This window comes from Lissotriton helveticus, chromosome 5_1 (assembly GCF_964261635.1).
Source record: "Lissotriton helveticus chromosome 5_1, aLisHel1.1, whole genome shotgun sequence".
In the NCBI taxonomy this organism is placed as follows: Eukaryota; Metazoa; Chordata; class Amphibia; order Caudata; family Salamandridae; genus Lissotriton; species Lissotriton helveticus.
The window spans coordinates 278,422,220-278,445,098 of record NC_136065.1 but is presented as its reverse complement, the minus strand read 5'-3'; the positions used below and the strand labels follow the sequence as shown (position 1 = coordinate 278,445,098).

At 47.4% G+C, this 22,879-nt stretch overlaps 1 protein-coding gene across 1 annotated transcript in view; it reads left to right on the top strand.

The window, feature by feature from the left end:
* The window catches only part of LOC144752444 (uncharacterized), a 351,451-nt gene that overhangs the window by 65,631 nt on the left and 262,941 nt on the right, over positions 1-22,879 (top strand). Inside the window, exon 6 of the mRNA XM_078640371.1 lies at positions 571-706. Within this exon, the coding sequence (XP_078496497.1) occupies positions 571-706 (136 nt within the window). The remainder of the gene's footprint in view (positions 1-570; positions 707-22,879) is intronic.

Here is a 22,879-nt window from a genome sequence, read left to right as displayed (position 1 = left end):
TCCTTAAGTCGAAGAAATTCAAAAAACTGAAAACCTACAAACGTATTTTCTATGGCATTGCCCCAAGAATCTGGAGCTCCCTACCTGTAGAAACATTGATTCCCTCAACATTTGCCTTCAAAAGGGAAGTGAAAGCTCCACTGATGAACTACGCTGAACCAGAAGCTTCTCTCCTTTCGTCGCCTTGCTTCTTTTAGATGATTTAGCTACTCCCTGGCTTCTGTTACAGCCCAATGTCGCCCGCCATTATGTCATTGATGTTCCTCATGTATATTGCCTTCATTTTCTCCCGCAGCTATCTATGTCTTCCTCAACCCGCATGAGAAGCGCTCTGATACCCGCTTGGGTCATGTTAGCGCTATACAAAACTTTAAATAAATAAATAATTAGGTAGTACCCCCACAAAATCTGGGTTTACCTCCCAACTTAACACCAAAGACTGAATTCGGGCCTTAACTCTCCACTTGCTAGTAGTTCTTCATACCTATGTGGGAATAGTGATATATTTTGACCCCATCTACACAGCATGTGCTGTGATGTGCAGTTACGTTTATTTTATTTCCATCTTAGGTATGCAGCAAGACATGACTGTGGATGCAAGTACGAGGTATGCGTGCAGCTTCTCTCCGCTGACTACATAGTTCTACAGGAGTATGAGCCGGAGCCAGTGATCATTGAACAGTGGAGTGACGCTAAGTGGAGAAAGGTATCAAATGTGGGTTGAACGTACGGAGGGGTGTTGTTCCAAATGTTTGTCTCAGTGAATTGTCCAATATGGCCTCCCTCCCCACAAGCAGTGAGTTGTCGGAAAAATATATTTTTTTAGTATTAGATCTTTTATGTACTCAACAAATTAGATATCTCTTGTTGTTTTGATGATGTTGATGACAGCATCAAAATAGTGACCTTACACTTTGTTTGGGAGTTATTTTGTTTTCCAAGGATTGGCTGAGCTTAGGCTCCACCCACTAGATCACTAAACCACTTGTTTCAGGGCAAAAACTTTGGATAGTCGCCTTCTCTAGTAGCACTACCTGGATGAAATCCCTTCTTTCTGTTGCTGACAAAGTGCATATTAGCCTCTAAATGGCTCTTTCTTTCTGAGAACCCTCTTCCATGTTTTAACATTTTTTTTTATTAATTTGCTTTGTCGTTCTGTGTCCAGGGCTATTTTTCCTGTAACGCATTATTATTTTTAAGAGGTTGTTGGAATTTGGTTTACTGTTTGAGGGGGTTGAAACCTTACTCAAGCAGTAACCACAACCCCTGTCAAGGTGAACCACAAGCAAACCCCAAATTAACTTGTACTTAACCCTCTGATAGCTTGACATAAAGCAGTCAGGCTTAACTTAGAGACCATATGTAAAGTATTTGTGTCGCACTTCAAACATTAACAAAATGAAAACGCAACACAAGAAAAATCCTACACCAATCAGAAAAATAGAGTACACTGTAATAAATAATTTGAAATTAAAAAAACAAAAGTTCAATCAGTAGAACAAAAAAAATGCAATTTTAAATATTTAAGTGAAAATAGTGCCAGACAGCAAAAAGTGATGAGGAGTTGGCCTAACGGCTAGGGCGGTCGACCTTGAATCTGGGGAACTGGGTTCGAGTCTCGCAATGGCGCTGAACATCTGTGATTCTGGGCAAATCACTTAATCTCCCCGCGCCTAACAAAAATTAATGTGCTAGCGCTATATGAAACTCTGTAAAATAAAGAGTCACTCGTGACTGTCGGGTCATGTGAGACCGGGTGGAAGTGCGGCCCGATACAGTGACCAGGTTAGAACCCCTGAAAGAGTTACCTTCAATATCTAGCGCAAAGAATTGATGGAAGCCAGTGTAGCTACTAGGTTTCTTGAGAGACAGATTGGAATTAATAGCAGCCTAGCTGCCATAATCTGCACAGTCTGCAGTCTATTTAGATGTTGATCCTGCATATACACATAAAGTTCATAACAGTGGTTTATCTTTTATAGAACTAAGGCAGTTATGGCAGTTATTTTGGCATTAGCTGGAATAAAATGGAGAATGTTTTTGATCATCTGAAGTGTGAAGAAGGAGGAGGAGAAAATGGCATTAACCTGGCTTTTAGAGTTCAATTTGTTATCGATTTGAACTCCTAGGTCTTGGCATTGGTTACAGGAATCGGAAGAGGACCTAATTCCTCTGACCACCAGGAAGGGGCCCATGCTGAACAGAGGTTTCCAAACAACACCACCTCAGTCTTTCCTGAGTTGAGCTTTAAGCAGTGTTTGTTCATCCGTACACTCATAGCAAACATGCAGTCATGGAAATGAGAGCTGATATTCAAATCATTGTTAAATGCTGGCACAACTATTTGAGTGTTGTCAGCATAGGAAGTTAGGGAGAAGCCAAATGTTTTAATCAGAGTAGCAAGCTCTGCAACGTAGACATTTAATAATGTCGGACTAAGCGAGGATCCCTGTGGGATCCCACATGGAAGGGAAAAGGGCAACAATCCATACTGATTGAGGGCCACCATTTGTACTCTGCCCGATAGAAACGAGGTCAGGAAGGTCCGGGCCTTTAATTCTTAGTTCTCTTAGATGATTGTAGAACTGAGTGTAGTCAACCGTGTCAAAGGCATCCGACAAATTGAGGAGGATAAGTGCTGCAGCACTTCCCCTATCCAGGGCAGCCTTCAGCTCCTCCATGGCTTTGATCAAGGCAGTCTCTGTACCATGCACAGGTCTAAACCCAAATTGCGATGGGTCCAGCAGGTGATTAGCTTAGATGAACATGATAAACTGTATATTCATTACTTTCTCCACAATGTTTGCTGGGAGTGGCATTGGACAGAATAATGTGCTCTGCCCTGGGATCCCTTTGTACCGGTACTATTGTCTCCCACAATCTCTGAGAGAGCTAATCTTTGATCCATTGCAACATGGCTCAGGATTTCATTCCAAAATGGCATAATCTATTCAAAAGACCACAAATATTGACTAGCATACCCTCCTTTTCCCTATATCTCCAACATTTGCTATAGGAATTGGTGTGAATTTCCTTATGATTCGATGCAATGTCAGGCGCACCTGTACATGTACCTGGAGAGGGCTGGCTTCTCTGTATTGTATACATTGAGGCCTCTTAGGTAGGTTGGACGAGAGGCTGTACCACTCCTCGTCTTCAAAGAGCCTTCCATCATCTATACATATGCTTTTTGGACTACCTATTTATTCTTCCTCCCCCAGCACCAATGAGTTATTGAGTTCTTTGTCACATTATTATTCTTTATATTCTTCTTGAATTGTGTGCGCAGTCTGGGAACTGCGGTTTTGTTACTTGGTGAAGTAATCAGTGATGTGCCTACAAGTAACACTTGTGTTCGAGTTGTGGGATGCAAAAGGCCTGATTGTTTTACTCATGCGACCTGATCCCCTCTGTGACTTTTTGTTATATGGCGATTATGGGCTGGAAAAAGTACCTAACTCAAATCAGGCCACAAGATAATTTGAATGCCTATATCCCCTCCCTTACAAGAGATTTTGACCTGTGTGATTGTATCCAGCTGTGGCATACAATTGCACAGGTATAAATTGATTTACGCCTACTAACTGTCCTTTGTGAAAACACAGCAGGCATAAATCCAGCCAGTTGCATCCTTAAATGTATGTTTTTGGCGGAAAATACTTTTGTGGGTAATGTCCTTGGTGCACTCGAACTGTAGCGAGCAGCTGTCCACCTTTCCTACACTTTTTCTTCTTTACCTACACTAGTAGCAGGTTCACCCCCCCCCCCCCTTATTCCTTGGGTGAGGACTGGCACTTAACCAGTAGCTCACTTTGGCTCAGGACAACTTCTAGGTTGTCATTCTCAAGGAGACAGTTAAATGGGGAGGTCTTTACTGACGGCCAACCATTCTCCAACTGAGGGACCCAAATATTTCTAGGGGCACTACAGCAACAGGCCTAATAGTGACCTCCTATGGTATAGCTCTTAACCTTTTTTTCTCTCCTGTGACATACTGGTTTGAGAGTACCAACCTGTCATGCACCACAGTTTGACTGGCACAGGTATCTCTCAGGGCAGTGGTTGGGATTCCATTCCACTGCCACTGGGTGGAGGCGTCTACACCACTCTGGATTGTCCAACTCACCTGTTGGACCCTTTTTCCAGTTAAAGGCTAGGGGGACGTCCTCATCTGGAGAATTACGCCCATAGGCTAACCTGGCAAACCCGGGACTACACTAGGGGTTTTGTTTTTAGGATAATTAGGTTCCCTGGTGTGGTATCCGGTCTTTTGAGATCTGTGACCTATTGTGATCTCAATTCTTACTATGGTACCCCGTTTTAATTTGTGAGGTATTTGGGGGTCTACACTGGACTCCTTACTTTGATCTTTTTCAGAGTGGTCCACCTTTTTGTCATTGGGATGGGAGGGGGGCTTTTTGGCCTCTTTCCTTTGGTTTCCCCCTCCATAACCTATCTTGGATACTCTGGTTCTTACCCAATGAACAGCCTTCCATCCCATCTCTTGGGGCGAGAATGGCCCCAGGACTACTAGGTATTGATACAACTTTACCTGCACACAATTACTTAACAGATGTTCTTTCATTATCAAATTATAAAGTCCATCGTAATCATGCACATTTTAAAAAAAATATATTTTTATTTGCATTTTTAGCCAACACAAACACAGCTGGCAAGTCACAAGTGATTATCCATACACCCAGGCGCCCCCCATCCCACCACCCACCATGCATAGTGACAACATCATAATCATCAGCACAAGAAGATCCAGCTTCCGCCTACAAGACATCTTTCTACAGTGCTCTTTTATTATCCAACGACTCCCCTCGGGTCTAGGGCCCGTGGCCCGCCCCAGCCTACTTGGAACAAATCCCTACTCAGCAGGACCCACAATGTGTCAATCTGATCCCAGACCCCCATCAAGACCATGGTACCTTCTCCATTTCCCCCAAAATCTGCGGAATTTCCAGGGACAGCCTCTTGCTTTATAGGTGACCCTTTCCGCCGTCATATACAAATCCATTCCCCTCCTTCATTCCCCCAATTGGGGCGGTGACGGTGCCCCCACGCCCACACCGCGTCCCTTTTCGCCTCCACCAGGGCCAGCATTGCAAAGATCAGGTGCGGGCGGCTCAGGTCTACATCATTAGTTATTCCTAGTAAAACAAACTTTGGTTCCACAGAAAGTGTTGCCTCTAACACCTTACTCAACTCTCCCAGTATCTGTGTCCAATTGGTGTGAATAGTGGGGCAGTCCCAAATAATATGCTAGTAGTCCCCCCTGCGGAATCATGCACATTGTTAACATGTAACCAACCACTTAGTGTTTTCTACTGAGAAATCTACAACGATCACCTAGGTTTGGCTTTGGCGTGTCTTAGCCTACCTGAATCTGATCCTATACTCTTCAGTACTAAATTCAAAGACCTCACTCAGGGTACCATTCAGGAGGTCATAGGATGTAGCATCTTTCTCATTGAGTGTCAGAAGTCTATCCCTGCACTTGCCTGAGAACATTTCCCACAGGACAGCAATCCACAGCTTCTTGTGGGTTTCTCTCCTAAGAAAGACTCTATCAAATGCAATGAACCACTTATCCCTATATCATCACCCTCAAAGAATTTAGGGACAATTCCTTTGGGGACTTCGGAGTCAAAATATTCTACCTCCCTATTTATTATCTTGCTGCCACCAGAGATGGGTCCTAGGCCCATATCAGCTCTTTCTTTTGCTATGACTAAGAGTTTAGCTTCTAGAGTTACCCTCCTGGCCAGTTTCTGAAGATCTGCATCATCAGTTTCTACCTCATCTTGGAAACTACTCGGATTACTCCCAATGGTGTTAGTATCAGAGGGAGTAAGGTTGAAGTCGGTGTTCTCCTCCTCTACAACCTGGGAATCATCATTATCATCATCTCCCCCATTGGGGTAAGTTTGACTTTTCATGACCTTGTCATACTCTGCCAGCAACAGCTGGAGATGGGCTTTTGTGGGTTTACACCCATGGCAAGTTTTCAAGCTTTGCACAAATCTTTAAGTTGAGAAACATTTGGATGTGCATAGGGGGCCAGGTTGAGCTCCCGGCTGGTCCCTGGATTTTCTGAAATTGATTTTAAAGTAGTTTGGGTCTTCTTAAGGACTTACAAAAATTGATAAGGACTATTAAGGCCTGACTACTTTACAGACTTTTTAATTTTCTAAATAGTGAGGGACTTAGCCAAGACCGTAACACTAGTTTAATAAATTTGGGGGGAAAAATCGAAAATTCTAACCAAGACAATCTTGGATTTCCTCTTGTGAAATCACTCATTAATCAAGCAGTACAGCAGTTGTCTAGTATTGTATCCCACCGCTGTTACCAATGTAGGAAGCTGGCTCTGTATATAGTATACCACTAGGTGGTTATACCTTGCACAGAGTCCAGAGATTCCCTCATAAGTGGACAGGGCTCAATGCAAACCCAAGTTGCTCTATTAGTGGTAGTGTGGGCGAGCATTCTTAGACCTAACAAAGAGTAGTGTAGGACATTTATTGCACAACATTGTACAATAAGGGACACACTACTCTAAAAGAAGATCCTCACAAATTTGATGAGAATAACCGTTTGAGATTTATTTTAAGACCAAGATCTTCGTAATTCGGTAAGTACATTTTTAAATAAAAATACTTTTCAGTTTCAAAGAGTTCAATGTTATCATATGGAGGAAAACAATAATGCGGTTATATAGGCAAATGAAATACCTGACTTACAGTTCCAATCTTTGGGACCAAGGTTCAGCAAGGCGCAAGGGTCAGGTAAGTACCAAAACTGCAACACAGAGTCGGCCGGGTGCAGAGGGTGCTTGAAGCCACACTTCTTGCAGGTAGGTAAATCTGTTGCCGGGCCGAGGTTTGGTGGCAGAGCAAGATCGGGGGGGGGGTCACAAAGCAGCACCAAACATACACCACCAGCAGCACAGGGGTGACCTCCTAGTCATTCTAAGTTTTCCTGCTGGTTTCCCGCCCAAAGTGGGGGTGTAGACTTGGGGTTGCCATCTGCTGCTAGTAGCAGAGGCTAGGGGTTGCATTACAAAGGCAGCAGGCCTAGAAGCTTCCTCTTCCCCTTCGAGTGTGACACCTCCGCCCAGGAGGTGCATTGTTTCTGGTCCCAGAGAGCTAGTGGTCCAGAAACATGTATGTGTGTGCCAGAGTGCCTAAAGCCAATCAGTGACCACACAAGGGTCGGTAGATTTTCAGGAGCACCTCTGAGGTGCCCTCTGAGTACATGTTACAATAAATCCCACACCGGCATCAGTGTGGGTTTATTGAGAGGAGTAGTTTGGTTTCAAAGACTCCGGTGTTCAGTGAAGCCATCATGGTGCTGTGGAACTTGAGTTGTCGATTTTCCAGCCCTTGTACCCTCTATGCCTTCCATGGCACTTACAACATTAAGGAATAGATCCTAATACTGTAGGGTTTTTTCTGCTCATGCAGATATGCCCACACCTGTGTTCAGTTCAGTTCAGTTCATAAGTCTTTATTTCGATAATAAAATCATAAAAGACAGAAATATCAGGGACATAGAAAGAAGAAAATTTGATAAAAAACATCTTTACAATCATCTCTAAAAAATATATTAAACAGTATAATAAGACTTTGTAAGTTTAATACCACATAAAACATTTCCATATTAAAATACATTTGGGTTCCTGGTGCGAATAACCCATGCCCACCCAAGGAATTTTGCAACACCAACCACTACCATCTCAGAAGTATTGGTGCGAAATATCTTCATGGCTTCAGTGCTCCCTTTGATTTCTACCCTACAACAAATAGGCCTAATCCATTTCATTCTTGGGGCATGGTATGCAGGGCAGGCAAAAAGGAGATGACCCACACTCTCCGCCTGGTCTGAACAGAAGGGGCAAATATCAATAGAATTAGCAGACCACTTTTTAGTAAAAGAGTTAATGGGTAGAGACCCAACTCGGAACTGGTGGTATAATTTCCGGTCGAGAGTTTTAGAGGTCACATCCCAGTAGATCTCTAGGGAAGGGGTCACTTTATGGACCAGAAAAAGACCTGTTAGACTAGTAGCATCTGACTGGGCAACAGCTGAGTGTTTAACTGAAGCCCAATACAGATCTTTAAAGTCCTGTTTAGAGGGGAATGTGGAGGTCCCCAGGGAAACCCAAAGCTGGTTTAAACCCATCTCTTCCAACACCAATTTCACTTCCCTCAGCCATGCAATATTTGAGGCGCCCCATAATGATTTTACCTCGGATAGTTCATTGGCAAAAAGGCTGAGCTCTGAGGAAGTCCAGATCCGTCGCCACAGGGCAACCAAACGATACCGAGCCAACTCATTGATGGGCTTACAGCCCAAGTCAAACAGCAGAGGTTTAATAGGTGTAGATTGAGGAAGACCTATCAAATTCCGCAAGAATTTGTTTTGGGCTTTGACCAAAGAGGTTAGGTCTTTAAAACCCCAAAGGTCAGCACCATACAGAGTGGCTGCATTTATTTTTGCTTCATAGATCTTAAGTACTGGGGCAACACGTTTGATGAAGGACTTCTTGTGATCCTGGAATAAACAACCCGTGAGGCGTACAAATTTAAGATATAATGCCTCAACCTGGGGTTTCCAGCAAAGGCGGTAGTCTAATGTCACACCCAAATAAGTCATTACCTCCACTTGTTCGATTTAGACTAACCGAGCTTTTAATGGGGCGGTTTTTGCTGAAGACCATAAATGTGGTCTTACTAATATTAATTTGCAGATCGTTTACCCTGCAAAACTCATCAAATCTGTTGAGTGCTAGCTGTAGCCCCCTCCGAGTTTTTGAGAGAAGCAGGGTATCGTCCGCAAAGATTAACATCGGATACTTTGTCCCACCCAGGGTTGGGGCATCTGTCGGGTGTCAGCAAAAAACGTAACTACCTGATTAATAAACAAGAGAAAAAGGGTAGGGGCCAACACACACCCTTGGCGGACGCCGCGTGTTACTGGAAAGCTGTCCGTCACCTGCCCTTGTTTTCCCCATCTCACCCTGGCCAAATTATCCTCATGTAGCCTAACCACCATATCCAAGAGTTCTGGCGGCAGGCCCATAGATCTGAGAGCATCCCACATTTTCTCCCTGGGCATAGATTGCACCTCCTCCCACCAGGATAACCTTCCAGTATAACATGGTTAGTCTGAAGACCTGATCTATTGTACTGGTGCCTGATCTAAATCCGGCTTGCATTGGGGAGAGAATGTTATCCTGCTCCATCCACCCCTGGATTCTTGCAAGGACCATCCTAGCGGCTATTTTTTGGATTGAGTCGATTAAACTTATCGGGCGGTAATTTGCCGGTGTTGATCGGTCTCCTTTCTTAAAAATTTTTAAGATTTCCGCCCCTTTCCAAGAATCCGGGATTCTTGCCCCTTTAGCAATGGCATTAATGAGCGTGGTTATGTAGGGAACCCAGATGTGAGTGTTAATTTTAAAAAGGTCTGCCGGTATTGCATCCATTCCTGGGGCTTTCCCAGATTGTACTACTCTGAGGGCCTGCTCTGTATCGAAAGGGGTAAAAACAAGCGTGTGGCAAGAGTTAGAGGGTAAGTACACTCCCTTCGTCTGCTCCGTGTGATAATCTATATTTAAAGCCCTAAACTGAGATGAATAAAAAGCCACCCAGTCGTCAGGGGAGACATAATTAACTGGAATTCGAGAGTCTGGGTTCGCACCCCACTTTACGATGTCCCAAAACTTAGTTTGGTTAGATGATTGGCACGCCGAGAGAAGCTCGGACCAATGGTGCTCATCCCACTCTTTCTTTGCAGACCATTGAGCTCTTTTGTAAGTTTTCCGCGCTATTTTGATGTCACCAGTAACTCGAGATTTGATCGCCCTGATCAGACTACAGTGCGCTACCCTGCAGCTCTTGTTATACCATTTATTTTGGAAACCTGGAGCCTTTTCTTTCCTTAGGTTTAGCGGTTGCGTTGAAAGGATTTTAAGTTTCGAGAAACATTGGTCATGCAAGTCACTAATCTGAGGGATATCTCCCGAGAAGGATGGGAGGGCTTTCATATCATTCAGTGTTTCCGAAACTTCCTTCTCTATGTCATTTATTAGAGAAGGGTCTTCGACTACTCTGGACCATCTAACTCTTCTTCTATCATTTGTCAAAATAGCCTCAGACGTAAGACAAGAGGTTTTAGGAGGCCCGCCACTATCACCATGGAGCTTCAAACCTAACGAAAGGGGGTTGTGATCGCTCTCTGGGCGAGCCACAACCTCCATGTCCATCACCAAAGACCAAAATTCTATTTTAACTAAGATGTAATCGATTCGGCTCGTACTGACCCCATTATTGAAGGTGGGATGCCCTGCCTTGTTGGAGGTCGTGCGCCCATTTTACTGCTCGCAGACCCCACTCCAAACACAGCCCTAGCCAGAGAAGTGCCGCCTCAGTAGCCTTTACACCTTTGTTTAATAATAGTGGCGGGATGTCCCAGACAGCATCTTCCACTACCCCTAAATCCTTGCCCACGCTAAGCAGTGGTTCAAATGAGCAATTTAAATCCCCGGCTAGGAGGATAAACTTGTCCCTGCCTATTGCCTCAAGAAGTAGATCTAGATCGTCCATAATGACCGGCCTACGACCCCCTGGACGTCCACGGGCATAAACATTTATGACTACTATGTCCTGTTCGTTAGCCCTACTGAGCTTTATTCCTAATAGGTCAGGATTGGCCACTATAATTTCTGTCGGTCTATACCCAGTGGACTGCCTTACCCAAACCACTAGGCCTCCTGAGGCTCTGCCCTTAGGGCCCTGGATCGCTGGCTTAAAAAAGTTTAGGTACCCTATTCGATATATAGGGTCAGGGGCCCAGCTCTCCTGAAGGATGACGATATCAAAGGTATCGATAAAAACTGCCCAGTCTTCTGAGTCGATTCGACCCTTTAATCCCGCAATATTCCAGGAGGCAACCTTAAGCGACCCAACCTGACTAGGAGATGTGTTCGACTCTAATACGCACAAATCCTCCTCTGTAGTTACAGCCATTCTAAGGGGGGAGCTAGATATCTGGTTAGAAGCAGTTGAGCTAGCAATATCGATCACTTTCCCTATGAATCCCTCATTAATGCACTGTTCTGGGTTGTTGATCACCAAGTTGATACCATCAACTTCTCTACATATTTTTTCTAACCCTTTGTCTGATTCCAGTCAGTCAATGCCCTCAAGACCGGACAGAGGTTCAAACCGGTTTGACAGACAGGGATAGAAGGGAGAGTGGGGTATCCTCTCTACCATGTTCCTCCCTACGGGCCGATGCATTGGAAAACAATTAGGACGAGGTACACTAGGTCTTTTGGGATAAAAATAATTCAAGCCCAAAGATTGCACATCCCCTAACCTCCCAAACCTGGCCTCCCTGCGGATATATTCTACCACCCAGGGGTCCCGAAAATTTATAAGGATGCAGTCGCCTTCCAGATCCTTCGGGCAATAACCCACCCAATCAACTCTGCGAACGGTCAGGATCTTGGTTGGAGAGGAAGGTGGGAGAGGACGGTTTTTGTTTAACCAGAAGGCGACCTTATTCATAAGATCGCCATGGGATTCAGAATGACCCTCCCTTAAGGGTGCAACACCTGTAAGAACAATTGTATAGGGCGTAGCATCTATTGGTAGGTCCGCTGGCAGGGGGCCCCTTTTAAAAGCCCACACCTGTGATATAGTGCTCCCTACCTTTGGACTGGTAAGGCCTGCTCGAGGGTGACTTACTATATCTTAGGTAGTGCTAGTTGGCATGACACAGAGGCAGTGCATCATGTTGACATTGTGTCGTTTTTGCCTGCATGGCCTAGGCGAGGTGTTCCTAGGGGACCCTTTTCAGTCCCAATGCCCTAGGTACCCAGGTACATTTTACTAGAGACTTAAGTGCTAATTGTGGATCAGTTTTAGGGAATGACACTAGTATTGGAATCCAGTACTCTACAGACCAAGTTGCATCAAAAGACAGGCAAAAAGTGTGTGGGCGGGGGGTTGCTGCAACAGAACCCTATTCTCTCACAGCACATACCACCGAAATAGTAATTGCCCGAGCAAAGTGATTTTAATGCAGTCTCATGCCGCAGTAGATCAATATTACGTACTGCGGGGGGGGAAGGAAGAAGTTGTAGATTTTCCATATTTTGTCCACAAGAGTCACAGATAGTCTTGCGCATGCATGCATATGAAAACCAAATTAACATGCGATACAAGAAAGTCTGTAACAGCCGCCATTTTGAAATTGGGCACAAGATAACGTGAGACAAATTAAATCATGGCAGCCATCTTTAAATCAGGAGACTTCCGTAGATTTACATAGGCAGCCATTTTTAGATAGGACACATAGTAAAATCATTATATTCTCATTAAGCATCTTTGTGATGAATCCTTGATCAATTAATTGACAAAGGAGTAAAAAGATGTGAAGTCAAGAAACAAACTGAATTGACAATAAACATGGATACACAAGTATATTGTGTTGATGAAAACATAGAGAACGTTTCAAGTATGATTTTCCGAAGGCCCTTACCATTTGATATATCAGACCTACAAACTATTGCTCAAAGATGGTAAAAATTGAAGAGATTTGAACATTTCTTAATGACTACATGTAAAACATACTCTAAATAATAGGCATAAGATCTATTACTCAATTTAGTGGGATATGATTTAGAGTATTTAACACAACTTTTCTCCATCAAGATAGAAACATATGAAGCACTCATGAAATGTCTAATTGAGAGATTTGATCGACAAAGAAACTTAGATTTTGAAACATTTAACTTTAATATGGCCTCTCAAAAAGAGGAATCCATTGATTACTATGTAACAAGACTAAGAAAAGGGGGAAACATGGCGGCAGCCGCTTGAGCTGCCGCAGTACGGGTAAAAAAAAAACACCGGGCTGAAGCACGAAGGAACATGGACTGAATATGTTACCAATACCTCTTTCAGAGTGGAAAACGAAGCCTGCTTCCATACGATAAACTAAAAAGAAACAAGTGATTTATTACCTTCACCCGTGCGGCCAGGGATCCCATGTGTTTGCAGGGGGCGTGCCTATCTGCTAAGGCTGCGGTGAATTCCCCGGCCGTTGAGGTTTCTCTATGTCAGCGTGAGGCACACTGGAGGTCTCCGCAGCAGTCATCTGGTCTTTCTGTGTGGAGCCTGGCCGCCCTGGAGCTCCGGCGGGGACGTCGGATTCGTGCACTTCTTCCTGGGCGTCGTGGTGCAGTTGCATCCCCCGCCTTGGGGGTGGAGGATTTTGGAGCTGCCATGGAGAACTCACTGGAAGATGAGCCGATTTCAGTTCAGGAGGAGGGTCAAGAAGGTGGAGGCTCCAGAGTAAACAACAAGTATGGGGGTAAAGGGTCAGAAGGGCACTATAATCTGAGAGGTAATAAGCATAAAAGCAGCAAAAGCGAGATAAAGAAAGTAAAGAATAAGTGCACTCTAGACACCACACTTTTGGCTGATGTTGGTTTAAGCTTACCTACGGCTTCTTGTTTAAGTGAAGCAGACTCTGTGTTTAAACAGGTGGAATCTCCGGGGCATAGTAATAACATCTCTGAGAAACCTACCACAAGTAGCAAAAGGAAGCCCTCCTCTTATTTGACAGGCCAGGTTAAAGCAAAACGAGCTTATACATGTAAGTCCTCGAAAGGGTCCAAGGGTAAAAATATCAAGTTCTGTGTCAAAAATTACGCCGTCATTGAGATCTTTCTGTAAAGTGGTTCCACAAGTGGTTTTACTGCCAGATAAAATCTCTCCCTTGGATAGCCTAAGAAAACCATTAATAGAGGCTACTGCCCTTGAGAGGGGAGGAAACACTGAGGCTACACCTATTAATAAGTGTACTTTGACTGATATGGCTCTATTGGAGGTTAATATCGCTCTCCCCGGTAATTTGGAAAAGCCACCAACTGAGGATATAGCTTTTGAAAAGGGAGAGGGCACGGAGGATTCGTCCAGTCATAGTAACACCATGACCGATATGACTAATATGACCACAGGTGGAGGCGGTGAAGAAAGTTCCGTACATTTGGGCGGCGCTAGCGTGGGTGCTGGAATAGAACGAGTGTTAGCTACAGAGAGTGGAGGTGGGGACACTGCAGTCTGTACTACAGACTACCCTCCACCTTTGGCCTTAGTCCTGGCACCCCCATTGGCTCCACCTTTTTTGATGGCCCCTTTGTCTTTAACAGCCAGCTCAAACTCACAAGTTGTGCGGCAAGGCGCGACACCATCAACATTAGCACCATTACTAGCCGCATCAGCCACGTCAGCCACAATACCGGACCCAGACCCCCGGTTTAACGGGGGAGCGTCCAATGACAGTAACGCAGACTTGATTACCACATTGCAAGCTTCATTTCAGGGTATGTTTGCTTCTTTGTCTGCGGATATTAAAAAGGGCTTTGAGACTTCCGCAGGTAATCAGGCGTATATCAGGTGTTTTTGCGAATCCCTGGATAGAAGATTAAGTGATCTCACACTAAGAACAGAGGTACTTGAAGACAGGGTAACCGGTATGTCCCTATATCTCGCTGAAGCTAAGACCAATATTACCATGCTTAAGAAAGATGATCAAATCCTAGCGGAAAGGATGGAGACGCTGGAGAATAATGCCCGAAGGAACAACCTCCGCATCTTGAATATCCCTGAAGATAAAGAAGGCTCGGACATTAAACAGTACGTTATCTCACTTCTGAAAGAAGCGCTGCGATCCGACCAATCAGAGAAAGAATTATCTCAAGACATTCAACGCATCCATAGAGAGCCTTTTAGAAAAAATCCCCAAAGAACCAAGCCCAGAAAAGTTTTGGTTAACTTTCATACATATTCCCTTAAAGAAACCATCCTAAATCTCGCCCTAAAGCAGAAATCTGTTAGTGCGAAGGGATTTAACTTCCAAATACGATCTGATTTGTCCAGGGTAACTCTGGACAAACAATGGGAGTTTGGGAAAAGGCTTGAGGCTTTCAGAAGATATGGTGCAGTGGCCCAACTAGTTTTCCCGGCAGCATTGAGAGTTATGTATAATAACAGCATGCATAATATTAGATCAGTGCAGGCAGCGGACGAGTTACTTCTGACTATAGGTAAGGAAAAGGGAGCGGCTAGCTAGGTGAAGCGTTCTCAAGTGGTTACCTAATAATGTTCAGTATTTCGTAAAAAAAAAAAAAGGGGGAATAAGGAAAAGAAAAATTAAAAGAGAGATAAAGGGGAATGTAAGTGTAAGAAGATCGAGAGGGAGTGGGTAATAGAAACGGAAAAAAAAAAAAAAGAAGTTGAAAAAAGTAAAGAGAAATAGGGAATAAAGGTAGGGGGGGAATATATATATATATAACACTTAAAATCGTATTTTCTATTCTTTCTAATATATCATGGTTCATCTAGAGAGTGCACGTTACGTTGGACAGAAATATTCTTTTCCTCACTTCTACTTTTCTGACACTCTTTTTTCTCTCCTTGTTATCCTCTTATTATATTCCCGGTCAAAATTAAGATGGGAGTCCACGACAGAGTGCTATCTTCTGGTTTTTCCAGATAGATAGAACAAGGGTTTCCCAGGGGAGGGGGAGGGTTAGTCAGGGGCACTGGGGGGGGTCGCAGGGGGAAAAATTAAAAAAGAGTCCTCATTTTCGTTGTAGATTGGCTTTATACCTGAAGTTGTCATTGTTGTTCTCAAAAGGAGGTGTCCCTGTTCAATTCGTTCAATTCTTTCTCTATAGGGGCATACAGTGTATCGGTTTCTTTAAACCTGGGGGAGTCAAAAAAGTAAAGATGTGGAAACACCAGTTTAATGAGTAGATTAGTTATTCTCTCCTGGAATACTAATGGTTTGTGAACAAGTCCGAGGAAAAACAACATAATGCAATACCTCTGAGATTCAACTGCGCAGATCATAGTACTCCAGGAGACACATTTGGCTGAGCCCGAAATGTTGGTATTGGTTAAAAGGAATAGATGGATCGATATTTGTATAACCACGTCACAATTGACACACACTAGAGGTGTGGCAATCTTATTTAGAAAATCTATTAAAGCGAGACTGATTTCTAAATTGGTAGACCCTGGTGGTCGCTGGGCAATAGCGTCAGTTATAATATTTGGGTCTCCGATTACGATAGTGGGATACTACGGCCCTAATCAGGATGATCCCTCGGCTTTGAAGGTTCTTTTCTCACATTTGTATCTATTTCCTGATCCCATTGTCTTAGCAGGGGATTTCAAGATAGTCCTGGATCCCTTAGTGGATAAATCACCTTCCAATAGAGCTAAAGTTCTATCTAGAACCAGGTCTTACCTGCAAGACAACATGAAGCAGTTAGGATATATTGACATCTGGAGATCAATGCATGGAACACAAAGAGGAGTCACATTCCGAAATTACAGATTTCACCACCAATCTCGAATTGATTTTATTCTGATTAGCCAATATTTAGTTAACTTGGTTAAATCGGTATCTCATTTAACATTTCATTTATCAGACCACGCGGCGATACTCCTGGTTCTAGAAGGGTTTCCTAAGAGTCGATCAAGCAACTGGTCTTTTGATCGTTCATTATTGTCCTCACCTGATATAATCGATGCTCTTAAGGTGGAGGTCCAGTTTTTTCTGGATGAAAATATCGGTTCTGCCTCTCTAGGTGTTATATGGGATGCACTTAAAGCATTTTTAAGGGGTCACATAAATAATAAAGCTTCGTATAAGAATAAAGCCTATAGAGAAACAGTGGCCTCCCTTGAATTGGAGTTGGCTAAACTCCAAATAGAACTTGCTAGTCATCCAGATGCCCTCCCATCTACAGTACATGAGTGGCAGAATAAAGCGACCATCTTAAAAGGAGAGTTAAGCTCAGTGTTAAATGCTAGGGTATTAGAGAGATGGGAAGCCAGCAAAATGGCACATTTTGAGTATGGTGAGGGTGCCAGTAAACTGCTGGCCTGGAAGACAAAGACAGAGTTAGTTCGTATTAACATCAACTCAATTACGGCCGGTGGAATAACATTTTCCACTGATGCTGACATTAGGAGAGCGCTTCGTGATTTCTTCAGTGAAATATACTGTGAGGATAAGAACGTTGAGTCAAAGCATGTTGAGGATTGGCTGGCGGGTGTTTCCCTTCCGGCACTGTCATTAGAACAAAACAATAGGCTGGAAGATCCCATCTCACAGGAGGAGGTCAGGCTAGCAGTAGCCAGTAGTAAACAAGCATTAGAAATGCAATCGGGCTCGGATTTATTTGAGTTTGAGCTAATGGCATTGTAAATGCCAATGTCTTTTTGCCATGTGTTATGGAGTGTGTGCATGTGGTGTGTAGTGGAAGTATGTTGGTTGAATTGTAATTTTACCAATGGTGGCATGCTGTGCTTTATATGAATATGTTTAAAAGTAAAGTGTACCATACTGCGATTGCTTGGTGGAAAAGTGCACTGCCGGCTGGAGGTGTGTGTGCCTGGTGGAAGGGTGCACTGACGGCTGGTGGGTGTGTGCTTGGTAAAAGCGTGCACAGATGGATGATGGTTGTTGGTGTTTGTGCATGGTGAAAGCATTCATTGACGGCTGGGGGTGTGTTGTTGTGTGTGTTGTTTTCTGTGTGCTGGTGAGTGTGTGCTGGTGAGTGTGTGGGGGTGAGCCTGGGGAGTGAGTGTGGTGGTGAGTGTGTTGTGTTGAGTGGTGACAAGTGTGTGGTGTTGAGAGACTGAGGTGTGTGGTTTGTGTGTGCGTTATGTGTGTGTGGTGTATGTGTGTGTGGTGTTTTCTGCACACTCACACACTGCCCCGTAACATTCACACACTGCTCACCCTCACACTCCCAATGTCACCCTGCATAGTCACACACTGTTTACCCTGCACACTCATTCTGCACACTCACACAATGTGCACCCTGACACACTGTCTCTGCAGTCACTCTGCACTCACTGTCAGTCTGCACTCACTGTCAGTCTGCACTCACTGTCAGTCTGCACTCACTGTCAGTCTGCACTCACTGTCAGTCTGCACTCACTGTCACTCTGCACTCACTGTCACTCTGCACTCACTGTCACTCTGCACTCACTGTCAGTCTGCACTCACTGTCAGTCTGCACTCACTGTCAGTCTGCACTCACTGTCAGTCTGCACTCACTGTCAGTCTGCACTCTACTGTCACTCTACTGTCACTCTGCACTCTACTGTCACTCTGCACTCACTGTCACTCTGCACTCACTGTCACTCTGCACTCACTGTCACTCTGCACTCACTGTCACTCTGCACTCACTGTCACTCTGCACCCCCACTCTGCACCCCCACTCTGCACCCCCACTCTGCACCCCCACTCGCCACTCTGCACCGCCACTCTGCACCGCCACTCTGCACCGCCACTCTGCACTCTGCACCGCCACTCTGCACCGCCACTCTGCACCACCGCACCGCCACTCTGCACCGCCACTCTGCACCGCCACTCTGCACCGCCACTCTGCACCGCCACTCTGCACCGCCGCACTGCCACTCTGCACCGCCACTCTGCACCGCCACTCTGCACTCTGCACCGCCACTCTGCACCGCCGCACTGCCACTCTGCACCGCCACTCTGCACCGCCACTCTGCACTCTGCACCGCCACTCTGCACCGCCGCACTGCCACTCTGCACCGCCACTCTGCAACGCCACTCTGCAACGCCACTCTGCACTCTGCACTCTGCACTGCCACTCTGCACCGCCACTCTGCAACACCACTCTGCACTCTGCACCGCCACGGCACCGCCACTCTGCACCGCCACTCTGCACTCTGCACTGCCACTCTGCACCGCCACTCTGCACCGCCACTCTGCACCGCCACTCTGCACCGCCGCACCGCCACTCTGCACCGCCACTCTGCACCGCCACTCTGCACCACTGCACCAACATTGCACTGCACCGCCACTCTGCACCACTGCACCAACATTGCACTGCACCACCACTCTGCACCGCCACTCTGCACTCTGCACCGCCACTCTGCACTCTGCACCGCCACTCTGCACCGCCACTCTGCACCGCCGCACCGCCACTCTGCACCGCCACTCTGCACCCCCACTCTGCACCCCCACTCTGCACCCCCACTCGGCACCGCCACTCGGCACCGCCACTCTGCACTCTGCACCGCCACTCTGCACCGCCACTCTGCACTGCCACTCTGCACTCTGCACCGCCACTCTGCACCCCCACTCTGCACTCTGCAGCCCCACTCTGCACCCCCACTCTGCACTCTGCACCGCCACTCTGCACCACCACTCTGCACCGCCACTCTGCACCCCCACTCTGCACCCCCACTCTGCACTCTGCACCCCCACTCTGCACCCCCACTCTGCACTCTGCACCGCCACTCTGCACCGCCACTCTGCACTCTGCACCGCCACTCTGCACCGCCACTCTGCACCCCCACTCTGCACCCCCACTCTGCACTCTGCACCGCCACTCTGCACTCTGCACCCCCACTCTGCACCCCCACTCTGCACCCCCACTCTGCACCCCCACTCTGCACCCCGACTCTGCACCGCCACTCTGCACTCTGCACCACCACTCTGCACCGCCACTCTGCACCGCCACTCTGCACTCTGCACCGCCACTCTGCACCGCCACTCTGCACCGCCACTCTGCACCGCCACTCTGCACCGCCACTCTGCACCCTGCACCGCCACTCTGCACTCTGCACCGCCACTCTGCACCGCCACTCTGCACCGCCACTCTGCACCCCCACTCTGCACCCCCACTCTGCACCCCCACTCTGCACCCCCACTCTGCACCGCCACTCTGCACCGCCGCACCGCCACTCTGTACCGCCGCACCGCCACTCTGCACCGCCGCACCACCACTCTGCACCGCCACTCTGCACCGCCACTCTGCACTCTGCACCGCCACTCTGCGCCGCCGCACCGCCACTCTGCGCCGCCACTCTGCGCCGCCACTCTGCACCCCCACTCTGCACCCCCACTCTGCACCCCCACTCTGCACTCCGCACCCCCACTCTGCACCGCCACTCTGCACCGCCACTCTGCACTCTGCACCGCCACTCTGCACCGCCACTCTGCACTCTGCACCGCCACTCTGCACCGCCACTCTGCACCGCCACTCTGCACTCTGCACCGCCACTCTGCACTCTGCACCGCCACTCTGCACCGCCACTCTGCACCGCTGCACCGCCACTCTGCACCGCCACTCTGCACTCTGCACCGCCACTCTGCACCGCCACTCTGCACTCTGCACCGCCACTCTGCACCGCCACTCTGCACCGCCACTCTGCACCGCCACTCTGCACCGCCACTCTGCACCGCCACTCTGCACTCTGCACCGCCACTCTGCACCGCCACTCTGCACTCTGCACCGCCACTCTGCACCGCCACTCTGCACTCTGCACCGCCACTCTGCACCGCCACTCTGCACCGCCACTCTGCACTCTGCGCTGCCACTCTGCACCGCCACTCTGCACTCTGCACCGCCACTCTGCACCGCCACTCTGCACCGCCACTCTGCACTCTGCACCGCCACTCTGCACCGCCACTCTGCACCGCCACTCTGCACTCTGCACCGCCACTCTGCACCGCCACTCTGCACCGCCACTCTGCACTCTGCACCGCCACTCTGCACCGCCACTCTGCACCGCCACTCTGCACCGCCACTCTGCACCGCCACTCTGCACCGCCACTCTGCACCACCACTCTGCACTCTGCACCGCCACTCTGCACCCCCACTCTGCACCCCCACTCTGCACCCCCACTCTGCACTCTGCACCGCCACTCTGCACCCCCACTCTGCACCCCCACTCTGCACCCCCACTCTGCACCGCCACTCTGCACCGCCACTCTGCACTCTGCACCGCCACTCTGCACCGCCACTCTGCACCGCCACTCTGCACCGCCACTCTGCACCGCCACTCTGCACCGCCACTCTGCACCGCCACTCTGCACCGCCACTCTGCACCGCCACTCTGCACTCTGCACCGCCATTCTGCACCGCCACTCTGCACCGCCGCACCGCCACTCTGCACCGCCACTCTGCACCGCCACTCTGCGCCGCCACTCTGCGCCGCCACTCTGCGCCGCCACTCTGCGCCGCCACTCTGCACCGCCACTCTGCACCCCCACTCTGCACCGCCACTCTGCACCGCCACTCTGCACTCTGCACCGCCACTCTGCACTCTGCACCGCCACTCTGCACTCTGCACCGCCACTCTGCACCGCCTCTGCACTCTGCACCGCCACTCTGCACCGCCACTCTGCACCGCCACTCTGCACTCTGCACCGCCACTCTGCACCCCCACTCTGCATCGGGTATTACTAGTAGCGGAGAGGAGAGAGTGCAACCAGCGATGGCAAGAAAATAGGAGGGGCGGGGGGAGAGTAGAAAAGAAGGGAGGAGGTGAGACGAACTAAGAAAGGAATGAATTGCACACTTAGGATGGCGAGTCTCTTTATACAAGCTGCAGCCAAAGTGCAAAAAAAGGTATGTCAAGGATTTACAACGAAGTGCAACATTAAAACACACACAATGTGTTCACAGCCTGTGTTTTTTGCAAAGTTCGGTCTTGGCCTCAATTACGAAACCAAAAAAAACAAATATAGCTTGGAGTTGCAGTTCGGTTTACCTTACCTGAACTTTGAAATAAGAGTTGCGTGTGGAAGCCCAGTCTGAACTGGAACAGTTTAGATCAGCAAGGGGTGTGTTCCATCATGGTGAGGATCCGAGTTTGTGATCCGGATGAGTGAGGCTGATGAAGCCCTTTCCCGGCCTGGCATGCAGCAGCTGCGCGCTGAGCGCTGCTGAATGGTGAACGCGCCCGGCCATCTGGATTCACTTACGGAGGCACCCTGACAGCTCCTAATTATAATTAATGTACTTCTTTGCGCGAGCACGAACGAAAAATGCCCAAGATGGCGGAACAAAACTACATTTACCCTATCACTTCAAGCCTATTAAAACGACAACACAACGAAGACGAATCACTGGCCAGATGACAGAACACGCTAAGGAATGTGTGGGATTTGTCTCGCCAAAGCCCTAGGAGATACTTTTTTTTCTCTTCTTTAACATTAGGATCTCGAAACTCCTCCCACTTTCAGTGGGGAGGAGTCTGAGCCCTAAAAAGGTAAGGCATCAGGCCCAGATGGTCTGCCATCTGAAATTTATAAAGCTCTGAATCCAATAATTCTCCCTTTTTTGACAGAGTTATTTAATAAGATTCTTCTTGAAGGGATGCCCCCTCCTATATCATGTGACAGTGCCTCAATAACACTGATTTTAAAACAGGGAAAATCAGCAACGAGCTGTGGGTCTTATAGACCAATTTCCATCTTAAACACAGACTACAAAATTTTTACAGCTGTACTGGCAAATAGGTTGGGGGCAATAGCAACAAACATCTTGCACATAGATCAAAAGGGCTATGACCTTATAGGGGCCATAGTTATGGCAACGGTGGCGTCGCTTCCTCTTGCAGTGATGACCTTGGACGCCACCAAGGCCTTCGATAGAGTTAACTGGGTTTACTTATCGGAGGTCTTGGGAAAATTTAACATCGGTAAAAAATGTAGGCGCGTAGTCAATCTTTTGTATAGGAATCCTTCAGCTTCAATACTCGTCAACGGAGAACTATCAGACCCATTTAACATCTCTCGGGGTACCCGCCAAGGCTGCCCCCTCTCCCCCCTTTTATTTGATCTGTATATAGAGCCTTTTGCTCAGCGGATTTGAGACAATACTAACATCAAGTCTTTTGTATATGAGGGGTGGGAGAGGAAGTTAGCCTTATATGCGGATGATGTTCTCATTTTTACATCTGAATTACGGTCGGCTTTCCCGGCAGTAATTGCGTTGGCTGAGGAATTCAGA